The 20,401-nt window shown below is 35.0% G+C and overlaps 1 protein-coding gene and 1 non-coding gene across 2 annotated transcripts in view; both read left to right on the top strand.

Annotated features, from left to right (window-relative positions):
- The window catches only part of LOC118273621 (zinc finger protein 629), a 58,380-nt gene extending 40,906 nt beyond the window's left edge, over nt 1-17,474 (top strand). The window contains exons 5-6 of the mRNA XM_035590676.2: nt 14,573-14,839; nt 15,322-17,474. Coding sequence (XP_035446569.1) covers nt 14,573-14,839; nt 15,322-15,416 — 362 coding nt within the window. The 3' untranslated portion in view covers nt 15,417-17,474. The remainder of the gene's footprint in view (nt 1-14,572; nt 14,840-15,321) is intronic.
- Nucleotides 17,475-20,137: 2,663 nt separating this feature from the next.
- Trnaq-uug (transfer RNA glutamine (anticodon UUG)) lies at nt 20,138-20,209 on the top strand. The gene has a single exon. It is a non-coding gene; the product is annotated as a tRNA-Gln (tRNA).
- The last annotated feature ends 192 nt before the right edge of the window (nt 20,210-20,401 follow it).

Here is a 20,401-nt window from a genome sequence, read left to right on the forward strand (position 1 = left end):
CACCGTGTAATGTAACACGAATTCTACGTGTGGACGGCAGTACGAGCATTACATGTAACACTCGCGCTGAAGAATTCGTGTTACATTACACGGTGGATTACATTACACGTTACACTCGTCTGGACCCGGCTTTAAATTTCACCTTTTTACTCAGACTTCAAAGTGAAACTTGCCCTCCAAACAAAATGAAATTTCATTTACCTCTTTAAAACATACTTTTTAAACTTCACTAGAAACTAGTATAAGCATGTATAATTGATGCAATCCCATAATTCGTTTTTAACCGACTGGGTGTGGTTCGAAACGCGTGTCAGTCGCGTGGCGTCTCCGTTTTTTAGCATTTTCGCGTAATTTTGTTAATTAAAGGATTAAAGGACTGTTTTGAAGTAAATTGGACTATTGTTGTATGCATTGAAATTGTGGGTAATTACCAAAATCGACCCTTGGTTTATTTTTAAAAACTTTTGTTGTAAATATTTTATGCCCTACATTTAGTATGGAATTTTTCCAAAATATATATTTTTTAAACTCCAGCAAATTTTATACACAAAATAATAATTTAAAACCGCTCATCTAAAATGTCACCCAAAATAAATATGGCTTCATTAAAAACAATCAAATATTTAAACACACGTTCCATTCGATTTTCAAAACAGCCCGCGTATAAAATCAAATTATCTTTATTTTGATTGGCCAGTGCCTCGCTCGGCGCGCTTTCCGAGTGTTTTGATTTGACGGCGCGACAATGGCGCCAGTTGTCCAAGTGCTTTAGCAAACCGGCGCTTGCCAAGAAAACAATCCAGTACAGCTGATTTTGAACCCTATTTTTAGAGAGATAGGGATGGTATTTGAGTGAAGGATTGTTCAAATTTAGTCTGTAATAGCTTTGTGCACACCGGGTGCAATTTGAGTGTAAAAATAATACTGGCAAATGTGATGCATTTGTTGGAATAACATAAAATCGTGTTACGTCAAAATGATTGTTGATTTTTCTAAAAAATAAAGGATTTTTCTTTTGTAAAGGCCATGTCATTGAATCGTGTTAGGATTTTGTTCGGTCTGACCAACTTTTTAATGTGACTAGTGATTATCTGTGTCTTTTTAATGTGTCTAGTGAGACGATAGGGAGTGTCAGACTCATACTTACTGACTAAAACAACCGTTCCTTCTCTTGCTTTGAGTCGGAGCCCTGGCAACCTGATACACTCCGGATTTCCGAACCCCTGTTTTAATTTTAGTGATTAAACATTCATTCATTTTGATCTAAGATCGAAATTTTCCTCCTTAATTCCAGAAAAAATATAGAACTAACGCAACAACTCATATTAAAAAACTATCAACCAAAAAATATGAGATACCCACTATAATCGATTACAAAATAAATCCTCTTTAATGACAGCACTCGCACATGGCATCAAATATCGCACAGATTATGCAAAGCCGCTGATCTAGTGGCCCACCACGATCCCTTATACATGTTATATTAGATTTGTACGTGTAATAGTTTATTATTATTAACCCTTTGAGTGGGCATGATACGATGACGATACGATGTGGAGAGAAAATTATAATGTTATAGCCACTTTCTGTTGTAAAATCGGCCAATATTGTATCTTAAATATTAAATATAGACTAAATAATAATAAAAACTAAGACTAAAAGATTTACAACTTAAAAATTTAAATGATATAATATGTATAAGAAACAAAAAAAATAGTAAAATAAATAAAAACTATCTTAAATCGTAGAAGAAATTGTCCTCGTCTGAGTCGTTAGGCGTGGTGCTCAAAAGACTGACAGCATTACCAGGTTGAATGGCAAGGTAGAAGCCAGCCTTTCGGTCACCTGAAGTGTCAACCATCCTCTTAACAATATCTTTATAAAAGAGATGTGTACTTGGACCCCACGGCCCTAAAATTTCAACCCCAAACGGTTTGAAAGTAATTGCCAATCAGACTATTATACTTTCACCGTTTGATGTTATCGGCAGCAGTAGGTATCTACAATCAACAACAACTATGAAATATATAGTTTTCATATAAAACAACTAGTAAACAGTTTCAATCATCAAGCTATCAAACATTTCGTTTTCATAGAGACAACTAGTAAGTTGTCTATTATTAACTACTGTTCATCCGACTGCAACATATCGTGTGTAGTAAAAGCACTCACGTTACAAGATAATCCGACGGAATGATGCCCAACCCTTACTTATTGTTTATTGCATTCAACCACCAATTTATTTGTGTCATATTCCTTCTATTGGATTTGATGGTAGGATTATGGGAGTACTATATTAATAGTGGGTGTTGTCTTGACATTGATGGTTTTTAAAAGACGCAAGTGAATTATTTGTTCGTATTACCTAGTAGTCTCTTTCAACCGGCCGATTTGGAAGTCGTTGGAGAAGGTCTTTAACAGTGAATATGCTGAGAATGACGTGACGATGATGATTAGTAGTCGTATCCAAAACTGTGACCAATGACCAATCGCTAAGAGACTTGCATTGCAACAGTATCCTATGAAAATTTTGGTGACCTATCGGCGATATTTAATTCCATCGATGATTGTGCTGTTCCGTATAAGAGGAAAGATTTTGGTTAACAGTAGACGTCTTTTAGTTTATGATGATAATCTATTTTGTAGAACGTGGTCTACAAATTCTCAGCATTTCCACTCAGAAAAAAATATGTGTCACAGTTTCATTGCGTCCAACTAACCCATATAGGACACATATTATATCCTTACCATGCATCACTAAGACCCTAACCCTAAACAGCAAGAGTACTCAACAATTAGATCACTTGTCGTCAACAGGCTACACTTGACACAAGTGGACTACACTCGACACCCTCCACATTATGTCAGCCACTTATTAAACAAATATTTATTGTTCACATTTGGACCTGTTTTTAAGAAAATATTAGTGTATCTGGTATGTGCATGGACGATGCATGAGAATAGGTTCATCCCTTATAACAATGTAGGTGTAATGTACCTAAGGACACATCTGCTTTAAGTATCCTTCGGAAAAACTTGATCATATTTTATACTAAAGATGCGAAAATGTTACATGAATTATGGATGATGGAAAAAAGTACATAGATCTGAAGAACGTCAAAAAGCTGAATAGATTTAGATGTGATTCAGCATAGAGATAGATTACAGTTTGTGATAACATAGTTTTACACATAAAGATGCGTATATTTAAAACGTTTTATTTATCACACAATATCAACAGCCCATTGAACAGATACGCATTCAGATTAAATATGTACTCGAAAATAAAGACAGGGTGGGCGTTGGGCCCCAAACTCCGGGCCCCAGGCCCAAAACTACAAACATCAATTGTCACCGAGCAATAAGCGCGGTGACTCTCGCATTCTTGAAGGTCTTGTTCCGTAGTACCTCTACGGAACTGGGAAAAGATTGGAGTGGCTATTTTGTACAGATTTTTTTTTTCATGAAGTTGTTAATGATTTTTTTTATAAATTTTTTGGTGCTTCTAAGTATGTTTTTTTAGGAAATCTAAACACAAATAAATAAACAAACAATACACTTTAGAATAAATCAAACTATCATTTAATATTTTTTAAGTCTAGTAGTCATATCAAAACCATACATTGCCTAGAAAAATCTTATTAACTTTGCACCCAAAATGAAATACACAATTTTAACTTCAACATACATCTCTTTACCTATATTTACACAACAATAGCTGAACAAAGCCCACCAGTTACTAAACAAGACGACACTCCACACTCCACAAAACCCTGAACAAAAGCCGTACGAAACGAGAAGTTGCTCAAACCACCAATCTTTAGGGGTGTCCCCTAAAAATCAACATTCCACCGTCAAACAGCATGCAATAAACGTAGTGACAGTCACATTCCGGTCCGATTCCGGCAATCCGGTGGACGGCAATCTGCCGCATTCCGGTCCGACTGACCGACATTGTGGAACACTAGTGCTCTGTTTACTTATGAGACCTTGCCTTGGGTTCTATTTGCTGTAATTCTACTTTCTAATGAGATACTGGACGAATGATTGTTATAACTTTACTAGTTTAGGTTAGGTTTAGTTAGTTTCGGCATTCGTAAAGGTTTTGTGTTGCAATCGCCTTCTAGATAGAATAGGCAACAAGATTTTAAGTTTTGGCTTGTGTCAATCAAGATTTCTATCATTTGCAAATATAATTTTGTTGTCTTCTTCAATTATTTCAATAATGTTAAGCGAAGTTCAAGTTTGATAAATAATATTAAGCTCATTAATATTGCTATCCATCATTGAAAATCGCTTAGGTTATCAAAAAATACGTAGCAAATCTAACTCTAGTTGTCTTCTGGAGCTGCGGACTGCCTAGTGGGACTCCGGCTCGAAGCAAGAGTAGAAAGGGATGGTTTTTAGTCAGCAAGACTCTGACACTCCCTCTCGCTGCAAGGCGGTAGAAGTCATTGGATGATTTTGATTTTGCGCAGTCTTTAGATGAAAAAACTCTAGGTGTCTTTCTCAAAGCTTTCAGGACAAAATAATATTGCTAGAAATATTTTAATCAACATCTCTGATATTTTAATCAGAGAGTACAGTGCACAATTGTCGGCACTGTCACGCCGGTATATAGGTCAGCCATTTGCTATTCTCTCTTTGATGAATAACAACTATTTCCTTCGTCCGTCGCCTTGTCATAAAACTAATTTCGAAAAACCTATTAAATAAAACAAATCCTTTGCTCAAATCTATTTAAAAACATGTGTTTGTAACATCACTAGTAGGTAGGTAGTTTTTCACGGATGAACAGTTCATCCGTGATCATGGCGCTTGCAACAGTGCCGAAATATCGGAAACTCATCGAAATAAATATACATGGTAAATATCCCGTCTCAAGTTCTAATAATAGTGTTAGTGACCATGTCAGTTTAAAAAAAAAAGGTAGTTTTTCAGTCTTGCAAAACCGCCACAAAGATTACTGCACAGTGGTACGAAATAGACAATTTCCTCGGCAAAAACATTCTATATTTTCCCATGTGCGCCCCACCCTTGAAGGGTCGAGGGGTGGAATTAACGAATTTGTCAACTGTCAACGGAGGACCTTATGAGTTTTTCTAAGGGGTCACGATGATTTTCACCGTGGCATGTCAATTATGTTGGCGTATCTTATTTTATTACAGGTCATTAAAACGGATCATTTGTCTTCCCGAGATGCGGATGCGGATTACGTGCGGTAGTTTAGCTAAGCTGGAAAAATTTTGCTCAATTTCTTCGGCTCTCTAAGGATTTATTTGTTTTTATGTCTTGTTTTCTAATCTCACCATATTTTTAGCTGATTTTAAATCTTATTCTACCTAAGTCATATACAATTTGCAAATAGAAAGACCATATTTTTCATATTTCCGTAAAATTTTACCGTTTTTCTGACATACGTACATTTAAAAAATATTGCATATAAAAACTGGCCACGTTTTAAGCGTAAAAAACTTGCTCATGTAGGCAAAGAGCCTCGGTAGCCACTACAATAAATCTTTCGTCTAAGTGGCATTTACACAACACATATATTTCGAGTAAGAGGCAAATCGTAAATGTCTGTTACGTGAAGAGCTCAGCCCGTTATGTGACCCAACTTTAAGTTGTGTTTGTATGGATAAAAGGAACTCTAATGTTGTGTTTTATAGAGACTTGAATTGTTCAGAAGATTTTTATAGAGAAGAAATATGTTTATGGAGTTTGGAGTGATGTTATTTGTCACAAAATCGTTTATTTTAAGATGTAAAAAAATGAACTCATCATGCATAGTGGGTTCAATCGACAGATCATAGAAAAAATATCCATCTTTTATTTTTATTACATTTCACATCATCGATATTTGTCGAATAAAAATATTAGCACAAATGAAACCATTTCACGAGCCCGTGGCAACAATTTGATTTTTTTTCTTTTCCCTCGGCATTGAAACAACATTTTTTCGTCTCTCAATTTATTATCCCACAATTACAAAGCAGTTTTCCTTAACGAAAACCGTTGAGAATTTAGTTTTGTTTTTCGAACAAAGATGGCGACTGTTTGCGAAGATCTTGAGGCAGGATTGTGCCGTATTTTCCATTAGAGCCGAGAATCTAGTGTTGTTATAGAATGTAGAGAGATTGAATCGTTGTTACAATGTTTTTGCAGGCTAGAGGTTTGTTTGCTCAATCAAAATTCTGGAGATTGGCACTGGGATGGATTTTCTGCGTGGGTTGGTACATTTTAGTTCGATGGGCTCTTGTTGTTATTGTAGAATTGCTACTGAAATATAGCTTTAGATTTAGTACAATAACAACAACACGAAACGATTTCATTCTAGAGTAGTTTAACATAGCAAATATTTTTTCTTTCAAGTCTATCCACTAAAATATCGCCACTAAAAAAAAGAGCAAAATCAGAAAACTCTATCCATCTTTAACAAAATAAAGACCGATAAAAACATTATCTCCATCAATTCCGTCCGTTAAAATGTCTAGCATATACGTATACGGTCATTCCTCCTCGGAGGGTGTAGGGAGGTTCGGTCGTAAACCGGGATTCTCCCAGAGAAAATCCGCACTTCACTACCGACCTCGGTAATCACGCCGGCATCTCAACCCGTGTGGATTTGTTGAGATATAACGTTATATACACGTATATAGAAAAGCTTGTATCAGCAAGAACTGAATGTTCCAACAGTATTTTTTGGAGTCACGTTGTTTTGTGATTGTTGTTTCTGAATCGTGCCCCTGTTTTTGAAAGGACCTTTCTTGTATGCTGGAGTCTGGATTAAAACTGTATTTACTTGTCTAGCTTTGATATTTTCTAGTCTGCCCTTTTTATATTTGCTTTTAACTCTGTTCAAGTATTTATAAGAGTTTTGCTAGATTTCGTGAAACCGTAGCATTGTAGTAGTCATTAGTCTACCTTATAACTTGCTTGTCTGGTCTATACCGGACGAGCATTTATTATCACAAGACTTATCGATTGTGACATCCTTAATAATATCTTATATCGATTTGTGCATGAAAATTGGCAATAAAAATGGCATGTTACAAAGGAAAAAACAGATTAGGTTTGTATATTGTACTTAACTTAACATTTTGGCTTAATTTCATAGATATAGCCATTCATTTATTGTCTTTCAAATATCCACAAATACATATAGACTTTACTAGACAACAATTACTTCAAACTAACACTCCATTTAATTCCATCTAGCGACGTTTCTCCCTTTAACCCATGGCACAATGTACACAGAGGCAAAATTTATCACCGTGTCAAACCACGCTCTCTCTTGGCTAGTTTCCTTAAAGCCTGTACTTTTAATCCTGCACCTGGTTTCAGTAAGTGCAGCTTGTGCTTCTAGGTAACACAAACTGACTTAGCCGTGTTTTCCAACTGAGACACTGTGTTAGTTCTTTGGTCATGTTTCCTTTATCTTGTAAGATTGTGTGTCATCTGTCCTATTGTGTGTTTTGGTGATTTGATTTGGATATTTGTTTTAAGACATTTCTTTAAATGTATTGTACATTTTATTAATAAATAGGTTTGTCTTGGCTAGGTATAGAAAGCAATAGAAAGAAATTTTCAGTCTGGTATCAATTCAATGGTAGATTATACTCGTATCGCTTTGCTGCGCGTATGACTGTTTTAGGATATGGTGGCTGTCATTTTAACTATAAAAGACTATATACAAACAGATTTTATTATCTTGACTTTTTGTCCAAACTCATTTTACGATTTCGTTTCATAGATTGACGTTTTCCAACACCGTCAATATTTAACACAGAGGTGAACATAATTTATTTGTACATCGACACTGTGTCCCGCGTGTCTACACAGGAAGGCGTGGTGAATAATCAATGAGAATGTAAATGCAAGGTGAATTCACGAGCTCCCCCCCCTCCTCTACCCTCAATTTGCTCAGTTTTTTATAAGTCGTTGAATTATTAAGATAGAACAAGTAGTCTCTTAAGTTACTGTTACGGGTTTTCTTGGCATGTGCCCCGTTTCAGAGGGGAGTCACTTGGTTTTGGAATTAGTTTGGTTCCTATGTAAGACGTAAGACTAGTGATTTTGTAAAGCAGAGCAAAGTAATTATTCCATTTAAGACCTTTTTCTTGCACACAAGTGCGTTCTTAGTATATCGTTGAAAAAACACTTAAGTTAGAATTTTACTGTAATTAAAAAGGCACGCCATTTAAATTACGAAATTAAGGTAACAGAATAGGTATATCAGAATCACATTTAATTTTTATTATTAACCAAGACAGAAAAAACTATATTTCACACGCAAAATATAAAAACAAAACAATGACAAATAGGTACAACAAAAATTTGACAGCGCATGTATTTTGTCTACGGCAAAAAGGGACCTAGAGTAGATACCATAATTACTATTGATTAAAATACAATTTCCATAACTGCACCCAACAATGTTTCCATCCACCTCTCCCCTAAAAATCCCGCCACCAAAAATTCATCCTATCTACCACAGCACAGCGCAATATTTCGTAAAATCTCACTCAAGGAAGCACTTTAAGTTTGTACCATCGTATATTTAATTCACGACCAACTGAAGTACGTCCCCATAAAAATCCAGGCGATACTGTGCAGATGAGCCTTGCCAGGGACGCATTTGCAATCATTTTAATTGTATTGTCCTGTTTTACTGCGAATCCCGTTATACGATTATGTCCTTGTGATTTTCTGAGATCTGCTGTCTTTTTTTGCAATTGGTTTTATTTAATTATGGCTTGGGGTGAGCGTGTGATTTAGTTATAAGGGTGCAAAAGGCATGTGTTATTTTTTAGGAGATTTGGTTTGGCTTTTTTGTGTCGCTAATAGCTATGGTGTTTTTCTAAAAACTAGTTTTTATTATTAAACACACGACCTTAAATAAGATTTACGTTAAAATAAAAATATTTTGTTTGACTGTATTCATATTACCCTATTCTTTTTTACACATTTTTCGAATTTTCGACTACATCCCTGTATCCCGGTTCAAGATCCGTATACCCGGGATTTACGGTTATCGCTACCCGGGTTGCGTTCAATCACAACCTGGGAACTTAATACTTAACGCGTCTATTGCAAGCTCATACGTTTTTAGTACTCAATTATTTATATATTTTATTTTTATTGATCACACTGAACGTGATTTGAAAGAAACCTGGTGGTTGGGGGTTAAAATTTATGGAAAGATTTCGGTTTAAAATTTTTGTCCACGTATTTTTTATGTTTTGCACACTGTGCTTAGTAATGTTCATATTTTAAAACATTTTAAAATAAAATGTTATGTATTCCATTTTTAAAATCTTAAAAAAAGAACTGCCATTCTCTTTCTATAACGTATTTCATTTTATTTTAATAATGAGACCAACCGTTTTGTGTTTTATCTTATTGACTATAATGACTATCAACACTTCTATAAGACAAGCTGCAAAATGACATCAAAAACGAAAAGTTACGCAAAAATACACCCTACAATCATAAACATAACGACTGTTGTAAAAATCTGTGAACATCGTCTAAGATCGTTACGTCTACTATTTCTAGTTTATCATCCATAACTTCTGAGAGCCTTACAAAAGTAAAATGTTCCATAAAATGCTTAAATGAAAGTTTTTATGATGTATCAAATGAATTTTGTAGTTGGAAGTCGATTTTTTGCTTTATATGAAGTCATCGTCATAAGGAAGAGTAGAGATGTAAAAGGCTTTATTAATTAATGAGTTTTTTTTTCAAGTCGTAGATGAAGTACTTTGTACATACCGTACTCAAACACGTTGTAGGTAATACTTCAGGTTTTTAAACCATTCCTAATAAATTGAGGTTTGATATAAATACAACACATATCTTTCTTTTTTAAGTAGAAAATCATGCAATGTCTTCCACCATCTTGGACAAGGTGAGACAACGAGTGTCAGACGCTGACTAAAAACTTACCCTATTCCTATTCTTACTTTTCGAGCCGGTACCCGCTAGACAGTCCGCAGCTCCGAGTCGAAACACAATATCATCGAGTCAAAATCGCAATTAAAATAATATCCACTTTATAGTTGTTGAGAAAAATACCGAATACTTGTTAATAAATTATATTATTGAAATATTTACCTACACTTATACCTCTAGTCACCCCATTATACCCAACAACCATTCACCAACAATCAATCCAAACTTCAACACAAAATCAATAATTCAGAGATCTTGAATTCATTCATTCTCCCCTTGAGACGTTCGCGAACAATTAAGGCTTGAGACGCACCCTTACCGCCGTATGGCGTGTAATTACGCACTCATTACTGTCCCAGGGAAGATTTTACGCACTCCGGTAAAACTTGCGTGTTAAGAACTTATGACTCGTAATAAGTTCGTGTTAACTTGGGTTGTGAGGAGTTTTTAAGGGATGTTTAATGGAGGATGGGTGGTTTTAAACGTGTAGTGGTGCTGTTTTGAAATTTGAAGTCGGTTTAAACTGAAATTAGTTTAAAAATAATGGAGTATTGTGTTTAAATGTGTGACCTTTAATGATATAGTTCCAAAAACATCTTTACAGGTACTTTAAACATGAAATACCAACAGAACTCGATTACGACTACATCACACAATCAAGAGTGGAACTCGGAACTTAATGCCCGACAATTTATGCCCCCACAAATTTATTCACGCTGCGTATAGGTAGTTGAAAAGGGGCTGAATACCAAAACATCACAATTTGCGAACGGCACAAAGGAAACATCTTCCACGGTAAAAATCTGTAGAGTATCGTGAAGATGGAGAGACTAACGAGGTGGCCCCGCTACTCTGATTTCCAATTCAAAGGAAAATTGCGATGGAAAGGGTCGGTGGGGGGGAATGGAGGAGTGGGGGGCCCCCTCCCGTTGCTACGCGACGCGGGGTGGAGCCGCCGCAATCACGGCCCAATGGCACGACGGTTATAAATTGCTCTGCCGTCGCGACATAGCTGCCGGAGTGAGACGACCAGGCCTCCCGCTCGCACTAATGAAGTCGCCTCTCTGTAGCACCCTTGATTGACGGACTGGCCCTTTTTCGGTAGTAGTTAGGTATCAATGCCGTGCCGTGATTTGCTAGTAATAAAGGTGTGGTCACATTTTCCTGTTGTGCACATAGATTGTCACGTGACGCGGCTTATTGCGTTCTATGTACGTGTTTATACAGCTTCATGCCAATTTATTCGCACTCCCACTTATGATTCAGTCTTTATGTACCTACCAATTAGATTCTTTGAAAATAATATGCCTTTGTGAGCTGCAGAATGTGAATACTTGCAAGAGACAAACACTCCCACATGTTGAATCATCTCGAAGTGAATTAAATAGATCCATTATTGGCTCAGTCGTTTCTGAGAATGGATTATCTCTATATACCTATTTATGTTGATGAAGAAGACACCTATACATATGCATCGAGTTTTCTCAGAAATAAACTCCTAAGATGTCATCATTGCAATTTTTAATCTATGATTTATCACAAAACAACATGGCGTCGAACTGTCAGTCTACAATAAGTACTAATATGTGTATAGGCAAAAAAATCAGAACCTAACCAACTCATTCCGCACTAAACTTCTGAATATTTTCTTTATACTATGTCATAGTATATATCTGTACTTACAATACATAATTCCTAACAATCCCTCGGAGGGTATTTCGCCAAACAAAAGCTGAGATCAACAAAAGCAATATTAAATTCCTTTCTCGTAGGACTCGAGATAATGTGATAGAGTTTTAATACTTTAGTCTTAAGTGGTTTTGGGTCTAGGCTTAAAGTCCTTAGAAAATATATAGAAACACCCTATAAGTAGACGGTTATTTGCTGAAGATGTAGACGGAGATATACACATCTGTTATAATGTAAACACTTGAACTGTGAATTGAAGACGAAACCTTGTGCTCAGTCTCACAAGCAAATAAACCAAATGATTGAAAATGTTCTAAATACTGAACTTATTTAGACTTTTAGTACACATACCTAGATACACATATAAGTACGTACCTACATTATACACATCTATATGAAGGGATTGTAGCCATACATGTTTTTAAAAGAACTACCAGTATAAAATTGAATAAGACTTTAGATCAAATACAATCAAATGAACATATATATAGATACCTACATACATAACGTCACGCCTGTCTCCCATAAGGGAATACAGAGACAATGGAACGCCAATTACTACGAATCTTAAATTATTTTTTCACTTCATCAACAGTCATCAGTCTTTTCACATGCTCGTTGGTTAAATGTACTTTAAATTTAGTATCACCAATCTGATCTCTATATCAAATGAAGTATTCAATTAATAACCTTATAACCAAACACAATCTCAATACTTACGTCTAAACCAAGAAAATACATATATAAATAAAGACTTAAGAATAGAAACAACAATTTCCCTCGCCAGCTAAAATAGTGAACTGTACAGTGTGATAAGAATGCGTAATATGAAACGGACTGCGCACAGATTACGCCTACGTGTGTCTTATACGATATTTTCTATGATATAAGAAAATATAGGACATATAACTATGTGTATCTTGCTGTATCATCGGTATTGCAACGTTACACCTTTTATCCCTGAAGGGGTACGCAGAGGTGCACATTACGACACGTAATGCCACTATCCAATACGCCGACTCTTCACCATTTGTGTTATAAGTCCCATATAATAGAGAGTCAATCTTTCACCATTTGTGTTATAATTCCCATATGAGAAATTGACGAACAACCGAAAAAAGTCCAGTAATACTTTGCCCGACCTGGGAATCAAACTCAAGACCCCGTAGAGAGGTAGTCGATTGAGGTATATCGTAGAAGCTGAATTTCGAAAGGGACTGCTTATTTTCTGATTTATAGGTAAACAAAATCAGTAATATACCTTTTAGATTTGAATGTCATATAGTTATTATAATAGGGGACTGACACCAAGCCTTATTTCAGAGAATTGAACCTTATTCAGTCAACCTAAGAGCCACCGAATCAGTAACAACTCCTACCTAAAAAGATCCATAAAATCCTTAGAACTCACTAATTCCATTACAAATCCTTTTCTACACCAACTTAAAGCTACACACCTCTCATTCACACCCACTAAACCTCCATAAGTCAGAAAGAGAAGGAAACATTAATAGATATAACTAACACATATACATATAGTAGTATCATATTACACTATCTTTTCAATAAAAGCAGAACGTCGAGATTCCACGGATTTTCTCTTTTACGTATATTCGTAGTCTGTCTGTATAAATAGGGGCAGCCCTACATACATATACGTATAGGGTTGCCTCTCTATAAATCGTATATGTAATACGGAGAGAGAAAACTGCGAACAGATTCCGCAAAGGTTTATTAACACGGTATGGGTAGGGTTGGCACACGGTTTAAGTATGTATTAAGATATTTTTTGTGAGGTTTTATGTGTTGTGCTTAAGTTTAATTAGTTCAGTGTCGTGTGTCAGCTCTATACCTGCTATGATCTAAATTAATCTCTATATTTTGCTAAAAGAACCGATTAAGGAATTTTAAATTCAATACCTTGTGTAAGTAGTTCATAATCTCTAACCACTAATGTGAAACGCAAGGAAGACAAACAAAGAGTGCATAATTTAATTTTTATAATAAAATTGTTTAACATATTTAGCTTTCTATCATATTTCAAAGTCAAAGTCCTCAATTAGGCACCTTTGAAACGTGAAATTGAATTGTTCGTCAGTCTGTTTGTCCGTCAGTGAAGCTAGTTGCTCGTTCCAAAGTGTAGCATCGAATAGAAAAGAACGAGCAAGAAACTCCATCGTTACTCTTTTCAAATCTCTCTGATACATTTTAAAGCCATAACAACTTATACATATGCCTTACATATTTTCTACATTATTCTAGTAAATAAACAACTATGAGAGAAAGAGAGATACATAGGACTTTTGTAAACAAAAACTCGGCGAAACGCTGTTGATCTGTAGATATCGGCAACCCTATCGGTATTGCAGGGTCGCGCGTCACAGCGGATCGATAGCGGGGATGTGGTGCGGATTACCATCGGCAATACTCCTCGATTACACGGATCAAATATATTTTTTGTAATGTTAACAGAAACTTATGGTTATGTAGTAATATATTACATAGGTTTGTTATAAATGTGTATTTTCTTACCCTGTAACACTTCACTTATGATAAATGAAATACGCCGTAGAATTTCTCTATGAGTCTCACACAACGAAACACAAACAACTCTGCTATATAAATAGCAGAGTTGTTTAACACAAACAAGTCTGCTATATAAATAGCAGAGTTGTTTGTGTTTAGTTGTGTGAGGTTACCGGAGGCCCAATTACCCCCTCTTCTCATTCTTCCCAATCCCCGATTCCCCAATAACTTTAAATTCCTAACCCCAAAAGGCCGGCTACGCACTTATAACGCCTTTCGTAATTTCGCTTTTGTAACGTATTTCGGATGTCCATGAGCGGCGCCGATTGCTTACCATCAGATGATACCTCGTTTCCCAGCTTATACCATAATAAACCTAAAATCTATTTTCCATTGTCAACAGGTGAGAAACCCCACAAATGCCAAGTTTGTGGCAAGGCCTTCAGTCAAAGCTCGAACCTGATCACCCACTCCCGCAAGCACACTGGGTTCAAGCCATTTGCCTGTGAGCTGTGTGGACGGGCCTTTCAGAGGAAGGTGGATCTGAGGAGACATAAGGAGACACAGCATGCTGATCTGAGACCCCCTCAGCCGCCGCATATGCAGCCCCACACTGATGTGCATGGCATGCATCCCACTGAAATGCATGCTGTGCCTGACCATCGAATAGGTGAGATTTGATTTGGTGATCTCTCTTAGTACGAGTTAGCTTTACGTTGAACGAAAACGAAACGAGAACGCGTTCGGCGTTCTGATTGGCTGGCTCGAATGAACCAACCAATCAGAGCGCCGAACGCGCTCTCGTTTCGATTTCGTTAAACGTAAAACAAACTCGTACTAAGCCCACTGTTCAATTAAAATAAAATTGATTTTGTAAAAGCCACGTGGTTAAGGCGGAGCAGTATTCCCATTCTTAGATATAATACAGTATCGTAAGAGTCTATTAAAAGCTTACATGTTTGACTACGAGACACCGGGTAGTAATACTACTCTAAACTGTGACTCGCAGCTCTCCTGCCAAGCATGAAGATTACAGCAAGCCCTATTAAGTAAATAAGACCTAGAGAACAGGACTGTAACGGGATATTCATGTTTTCATGTTTACTGACACTTCAAAACAGAATAACTTATTCAACCTCTTTCTTCCAACAGATCTCCGTCCTCCCCACCCAGACCTGCGTCAGCACCCTGACTTCAGAGCACACATGAGCACCGCAGTGCCTCCTCTGCAGCCACTACCATCCTGAACCTCAACAGCCTTCGCGCCAACTGGCTGGCGTTAAGGCTTGATGATGGAGTAGAACGTGATAGAGCGATGTGGCAGTGACCAGTTTAAAAAGTAATTTGACTATAAAAACAATGATCTTTTTTTTTCTAAACAAAATTAGTTTCGCACACGATGTCGTGTCGTGAGCATGTCGTTACGTAATGAGTAAATGTCTCGCTCGCTTCGTCGTGTGCGAATCGTTCGGTTTATTGTACAGGGACGTACTCGGTTTCCGTATTAATGGTCGTAAGTTATTTTAAAGTTTAAAGTTCAAAATTATAAATAAAAAAATGTTTTGGTTTATTTTATATAGAATTTATGTTTACAAAACGTGATAAATATGTTTTTGTTGTTATTTTTATTCCTTTTTTTTTTAAATACTCAATGATGAGCTCACGGTACAGTGTGTTGCAATAGTGTTTTGTTTTAAGAATATCACCTAAATTATTTTAAACACAGTCTTGGTCAAATGTCGTGGGTAAATATTTTTATTTGACTACAAAGAGGTTTATTAATTTGAACTAATCCATTCCACATCGCTATACGGAGCAGTGTAAAATATTGAATAGGAAACCAACATATAGTATACAAATAAATACATTTTATTGTTACCGCAGCTCTAATAAGTAGTTATAATCAAATTATTATAATAAAAAAAAATATAAACGCTTTGTAATTGTGAGTTTTTTGATCTCAAAGTAAACTACAGAATAAAGTGTTTAAATAAATGTAAATATTGTTTGTGTTGCATTAATGTAAAATGTAATCAATCTTACGTAATAATTATAAATGGAGAGAAAAATTATGTATCTATGAAAATATTTCTGAAAAAAAAATACTCAATATTAAAAAAAAACTGCAACACAAGCAATTACTTTAGCGGGCAAAATCCAAAGAGCACAAATGTTTATAAATTAATTAAAAATAGTAATTTTTGAGGCACCTAATTGTAAAGTCACAAAATATATTTAATGGACTGATGGAATCATTCCAAAATGTTTTTTTCCAATTACTATTTAGACATGAACAATTTAATTTTAAGAACGGACTTTATTTAGGAACGCTTATGTTTATCCTATTTTTATAATTGTTGTTTATTGACATCATTCCGTGTTATTTTCTTAAAAAAAAAAATAGAAATTAGTCAATGTATTAACATTACCACCACTTTCAGCATCTCTACAAATATGTTATAATAGTCCAATCTTAAATTGGAATAATAGTATAAAATATTATGGCAACTGCAATAGATTAATAATCAAAACATTATACCAAAGTACATTACCCAATATTAATAATAATTCGTGTCATATAAAATAATTATGTGTCATATTAATAATAGTCGAAATAATTTCATTAGAATAGAATTTTAAAATAGAAAAATACTCGCATATCAATACTATATTCATTTACTATATTATTATATCTAAATGAAATCGAATTATGTAAAATATTTAGCTGATTATAGTTAAGAATTAGTTTAAAAATGTACAAAAAATGTTGTCTATTTTTATGGCTGTAATCTTTTGTAAAAGCACTTAGATTTAATTCATTGTATTTGTAATTATACTTTTGCTGCTGTTTTTGTTCAGAACAAAATATATTAAAAATTCCAGAAGTAGATTCCATTCGTCTGCATTCCAGATTTTTCATATAAAAATACAAAATATAAAAAGACAGTCTAGCATTCCATATTTTAATTAGAATGTTGATGATTTATATAAACATAGTATCGTCACTCTTCTTCAATTCCTTTCACAGACTTCACTTCAAGCAAATCCATAAGTTGCTATACGTAATTGTAAATAAATTATTTAAAAAATTGTATTTAAAAAAAAACTTCTCGTCAAAATTTTTAAAATAAAAATTGTATGTTATTAAATGTAATGTAATAAATAAACTCATTGTAAATATTGTATAGAAACATTTAAACTAGTTACGTTAACGATCCCAAAGAAATACGTGCAATCCTACGGTCGTAATTTACCAGTTATAATTATAAGTAACTGTCACTTCAATAAATATGATGATGTATTAATATTTTGTATTATTTACACCCTCTTCCACAACTGACATATAACAATTAATGATATATGGTATTTATTTTTAAAAATTGATTACCAGGTGTCATTTTTACACGTCAATCTCTAAAATAACTAAATGATGAGGAATTATTTGTGGGATTCCCTAAATAATTGGCAAAATCTACAAAAACTGAATACAATACACATAACACACGCCTTATATTTCTTAAAGGGTTAGGCATTTACACTACACCTAACACTCAGTTCTCATCAGGCATGTTGTATCTTAAGCTTTATGTAATTGAAGGATACTATATTGTATTTCGAATAATCAGTTACCAGTACAGATTGAGTTAAAACAAAACAGTGACGGGAATTTAACAACACACACCTATACACGAACACGTATTTTTATAATCGATAATCAATCCAGGAACATCGGTGTGCCTAGACTAGACAAGCGCTCATAATCACTTATGTAGGACCAGAGTCAAACAGAGCATAAGGGTGCGGCCAATATACCGTAAATATTTCAATTGATGAATATTTTCTAACAAAAGCAAAGATATTACTTACATAAAAAATCAATATGACGTAAATATAAAGCTTGTATAAATAATTATGTAAATATAACTCAAGATGTTGTTGATCTTAATTCTATTCCGGTATCGTTTTGACGCGAGGGGATAGGCTTTTTAGAAACGCTTCTAAAGTTACACGGAAGACATGGAAGTATTTAAAGTAAGGATTAATATAATCATTATTCTTATTAAAAAGACAGGGGCTTGAATAAAGATTAAGATAAGCAAAATTCTTGTTTTGATTAAGAGAAAGGCATTAAAAAATACCGTCAAACAATATGTATAGTATAGTTTGGAAAAAATTATGGACCACTCAGACCATTTGGGTCACATCAAATATACGGTGAGTGTATCTGCTGTATAACATTTTTATTTTTTGATAGGTAAAATCATCCAAATGCTTCTCCCACCTTGGACGAGGCGAGAGGGAGTGTTAAACTGTTACTGACTAAAAACAACCCCGTTTACTACTCCTATTCTTCAAGCCGGAGTTCCGCTGTCTAGTCCGCAGCTGCTGTGAAACATATACCTACACCAATGGCTCCTATGACTTCCAGTAAAGGTAAAGTGTTTTGCAATACTCAAGAACCTAATTACGTTGCTGCTTTGTCACCACATTTTAAATGATTCATTACCAAAACACACACATATGTTTGTTTCAGAAAAAAATATTTGTTAATCTCTCGAGCTTAACCAGCCCCATTTTTCCGCAATGTTATTCTTACACTCCAATTTCAACGCAGAACCCTAAATTAATCCAATTAACTGGCACCCGATTCCGTATAACACTGTGTTTGTCTATAACCGTCAATGTTTGCGACGCCATGATCGATTGATCATTAACCTAATGGCTGATGTATCGAGCCTTTTTTAATACTTATTAACTTCGTTGTATACTTTTATTTTTAGATTATGACAGTTGATGAAATACTACCCTGTCCTTGTTAGTTCTCTTGAGAGTTAAAGGTTTCGATGTGAACTTTGATATTTTACAGTAATTTAAATACGTACCTAACTTGGTCTATTTTAAGTTAGAGTTTTTGATGGCTTCAATTAATCGACTATATTTATAAAATCTAGTTAAAAATAGTATTATTGTGTAGATAGTTTTTTTCAAATTAAACTGAAACAAATGATGGTTATGCTGAAACAAAATCTCAGACTTAAATAAATAGGTTGTATTTTTGCATCACAGCTTAACAAACTTGAAACAGACGACAAAAATAATCTTAATTTACAACCCTACTTGTAACTACTGGACAAAGCTCAACCAACGCATACAAAACCAAAAAAGGCCTCCTACACAAAAAATAACAATACCTACACCAGACCGAGTATTCACAAAGCCAGAACAAAACCCGTAACTCCATTCTGTGTTTGATTACGTTACACAAAAAACCTAGTTAGATTTGTAGTAAAGCGGGAAGGAGACGGTCCCGTGGGTCCAGACGAACGCTAAACGCCTGTTAGCACGCACTGAGGGACGAGCTGAGCCGGACCGTTGTTGTGCACAGGGCGGAATTTTGAATGTTTAGGGCTAGTCTACATGTTAGAATGTCATAATTGAAAAGAAAAACTGGTCTAAATGTTAGAATATAAGAATTAAAAAGAAAAACAGTTACTTAGACGATGTTTATACGGCATTTTGGTATATGAAGTATGATGTGATTAACACATTAAACGCTATGAGGGGCAAATGTGATCGGCGCAAGCAGAGGATTTACCTTCAAAAGATTTTTGTAGGCAGTCAAAGTCCTAAAAATTCCCAACTGATATTATATTTTTTTTATGTTAAATGGGCCGACGTTTGGCCGCTATCTCGCCTGATGGTAAGTGATGATGTGGCCTACGATGGAGCACGTCTGCCCATAAGCAACCTATACCTATACAGTTCGGTATACGGGAGAAGTTAAAGTAAGTAACCTTTAATTCTGGTTTTTTAACTTTATTCAGAAAACCACATATTGTCCACTAGGAAATTGTTTGTTTACAATAGTAATCAATGGTTCTATTCATTCACTATTGTCACTTGTTCAAACAACAATTAGTAGTCTATTCTTCGTATGTATAGTCTAGTTTTATACATCAAATCAAACGGTTCCATGGTGTAATGGTTAGCACTCTGGACTTTGAATCCAGCGATCCGAGTTCAAATCTCGGTGGAACCTGATAACATTGTTTTTGTATGTGTGTCATGTACTGATGAAATTGTCTCAAAACAACATTTTAAAATAATTGTGCATTTTTATCACATACTAATTTGTACAAATACAATCATATAAGTAAACGAATTAAATGTCATATTGCATTTTTAACAACAAATACACTGAAATGTCAATTATAACTATTCAAGGAACCAA

Source organism: Spodoptera frugiperda, chromosome 1 (assembly GCF_023101765.2).
Source record: "Spodoptera frugiperda isolate SF20-4 chromosome 1, AGI-APGP_CSIRO_Sfru_2.0, whole genome shotgun sequence".
Taxonomy (NCBI): Eukaryota; Metazoa; Arthropoda; class Insecta; order Lepidoptera; family Noctuidae; genus Spodoptera; species Spodoptera frugiperda.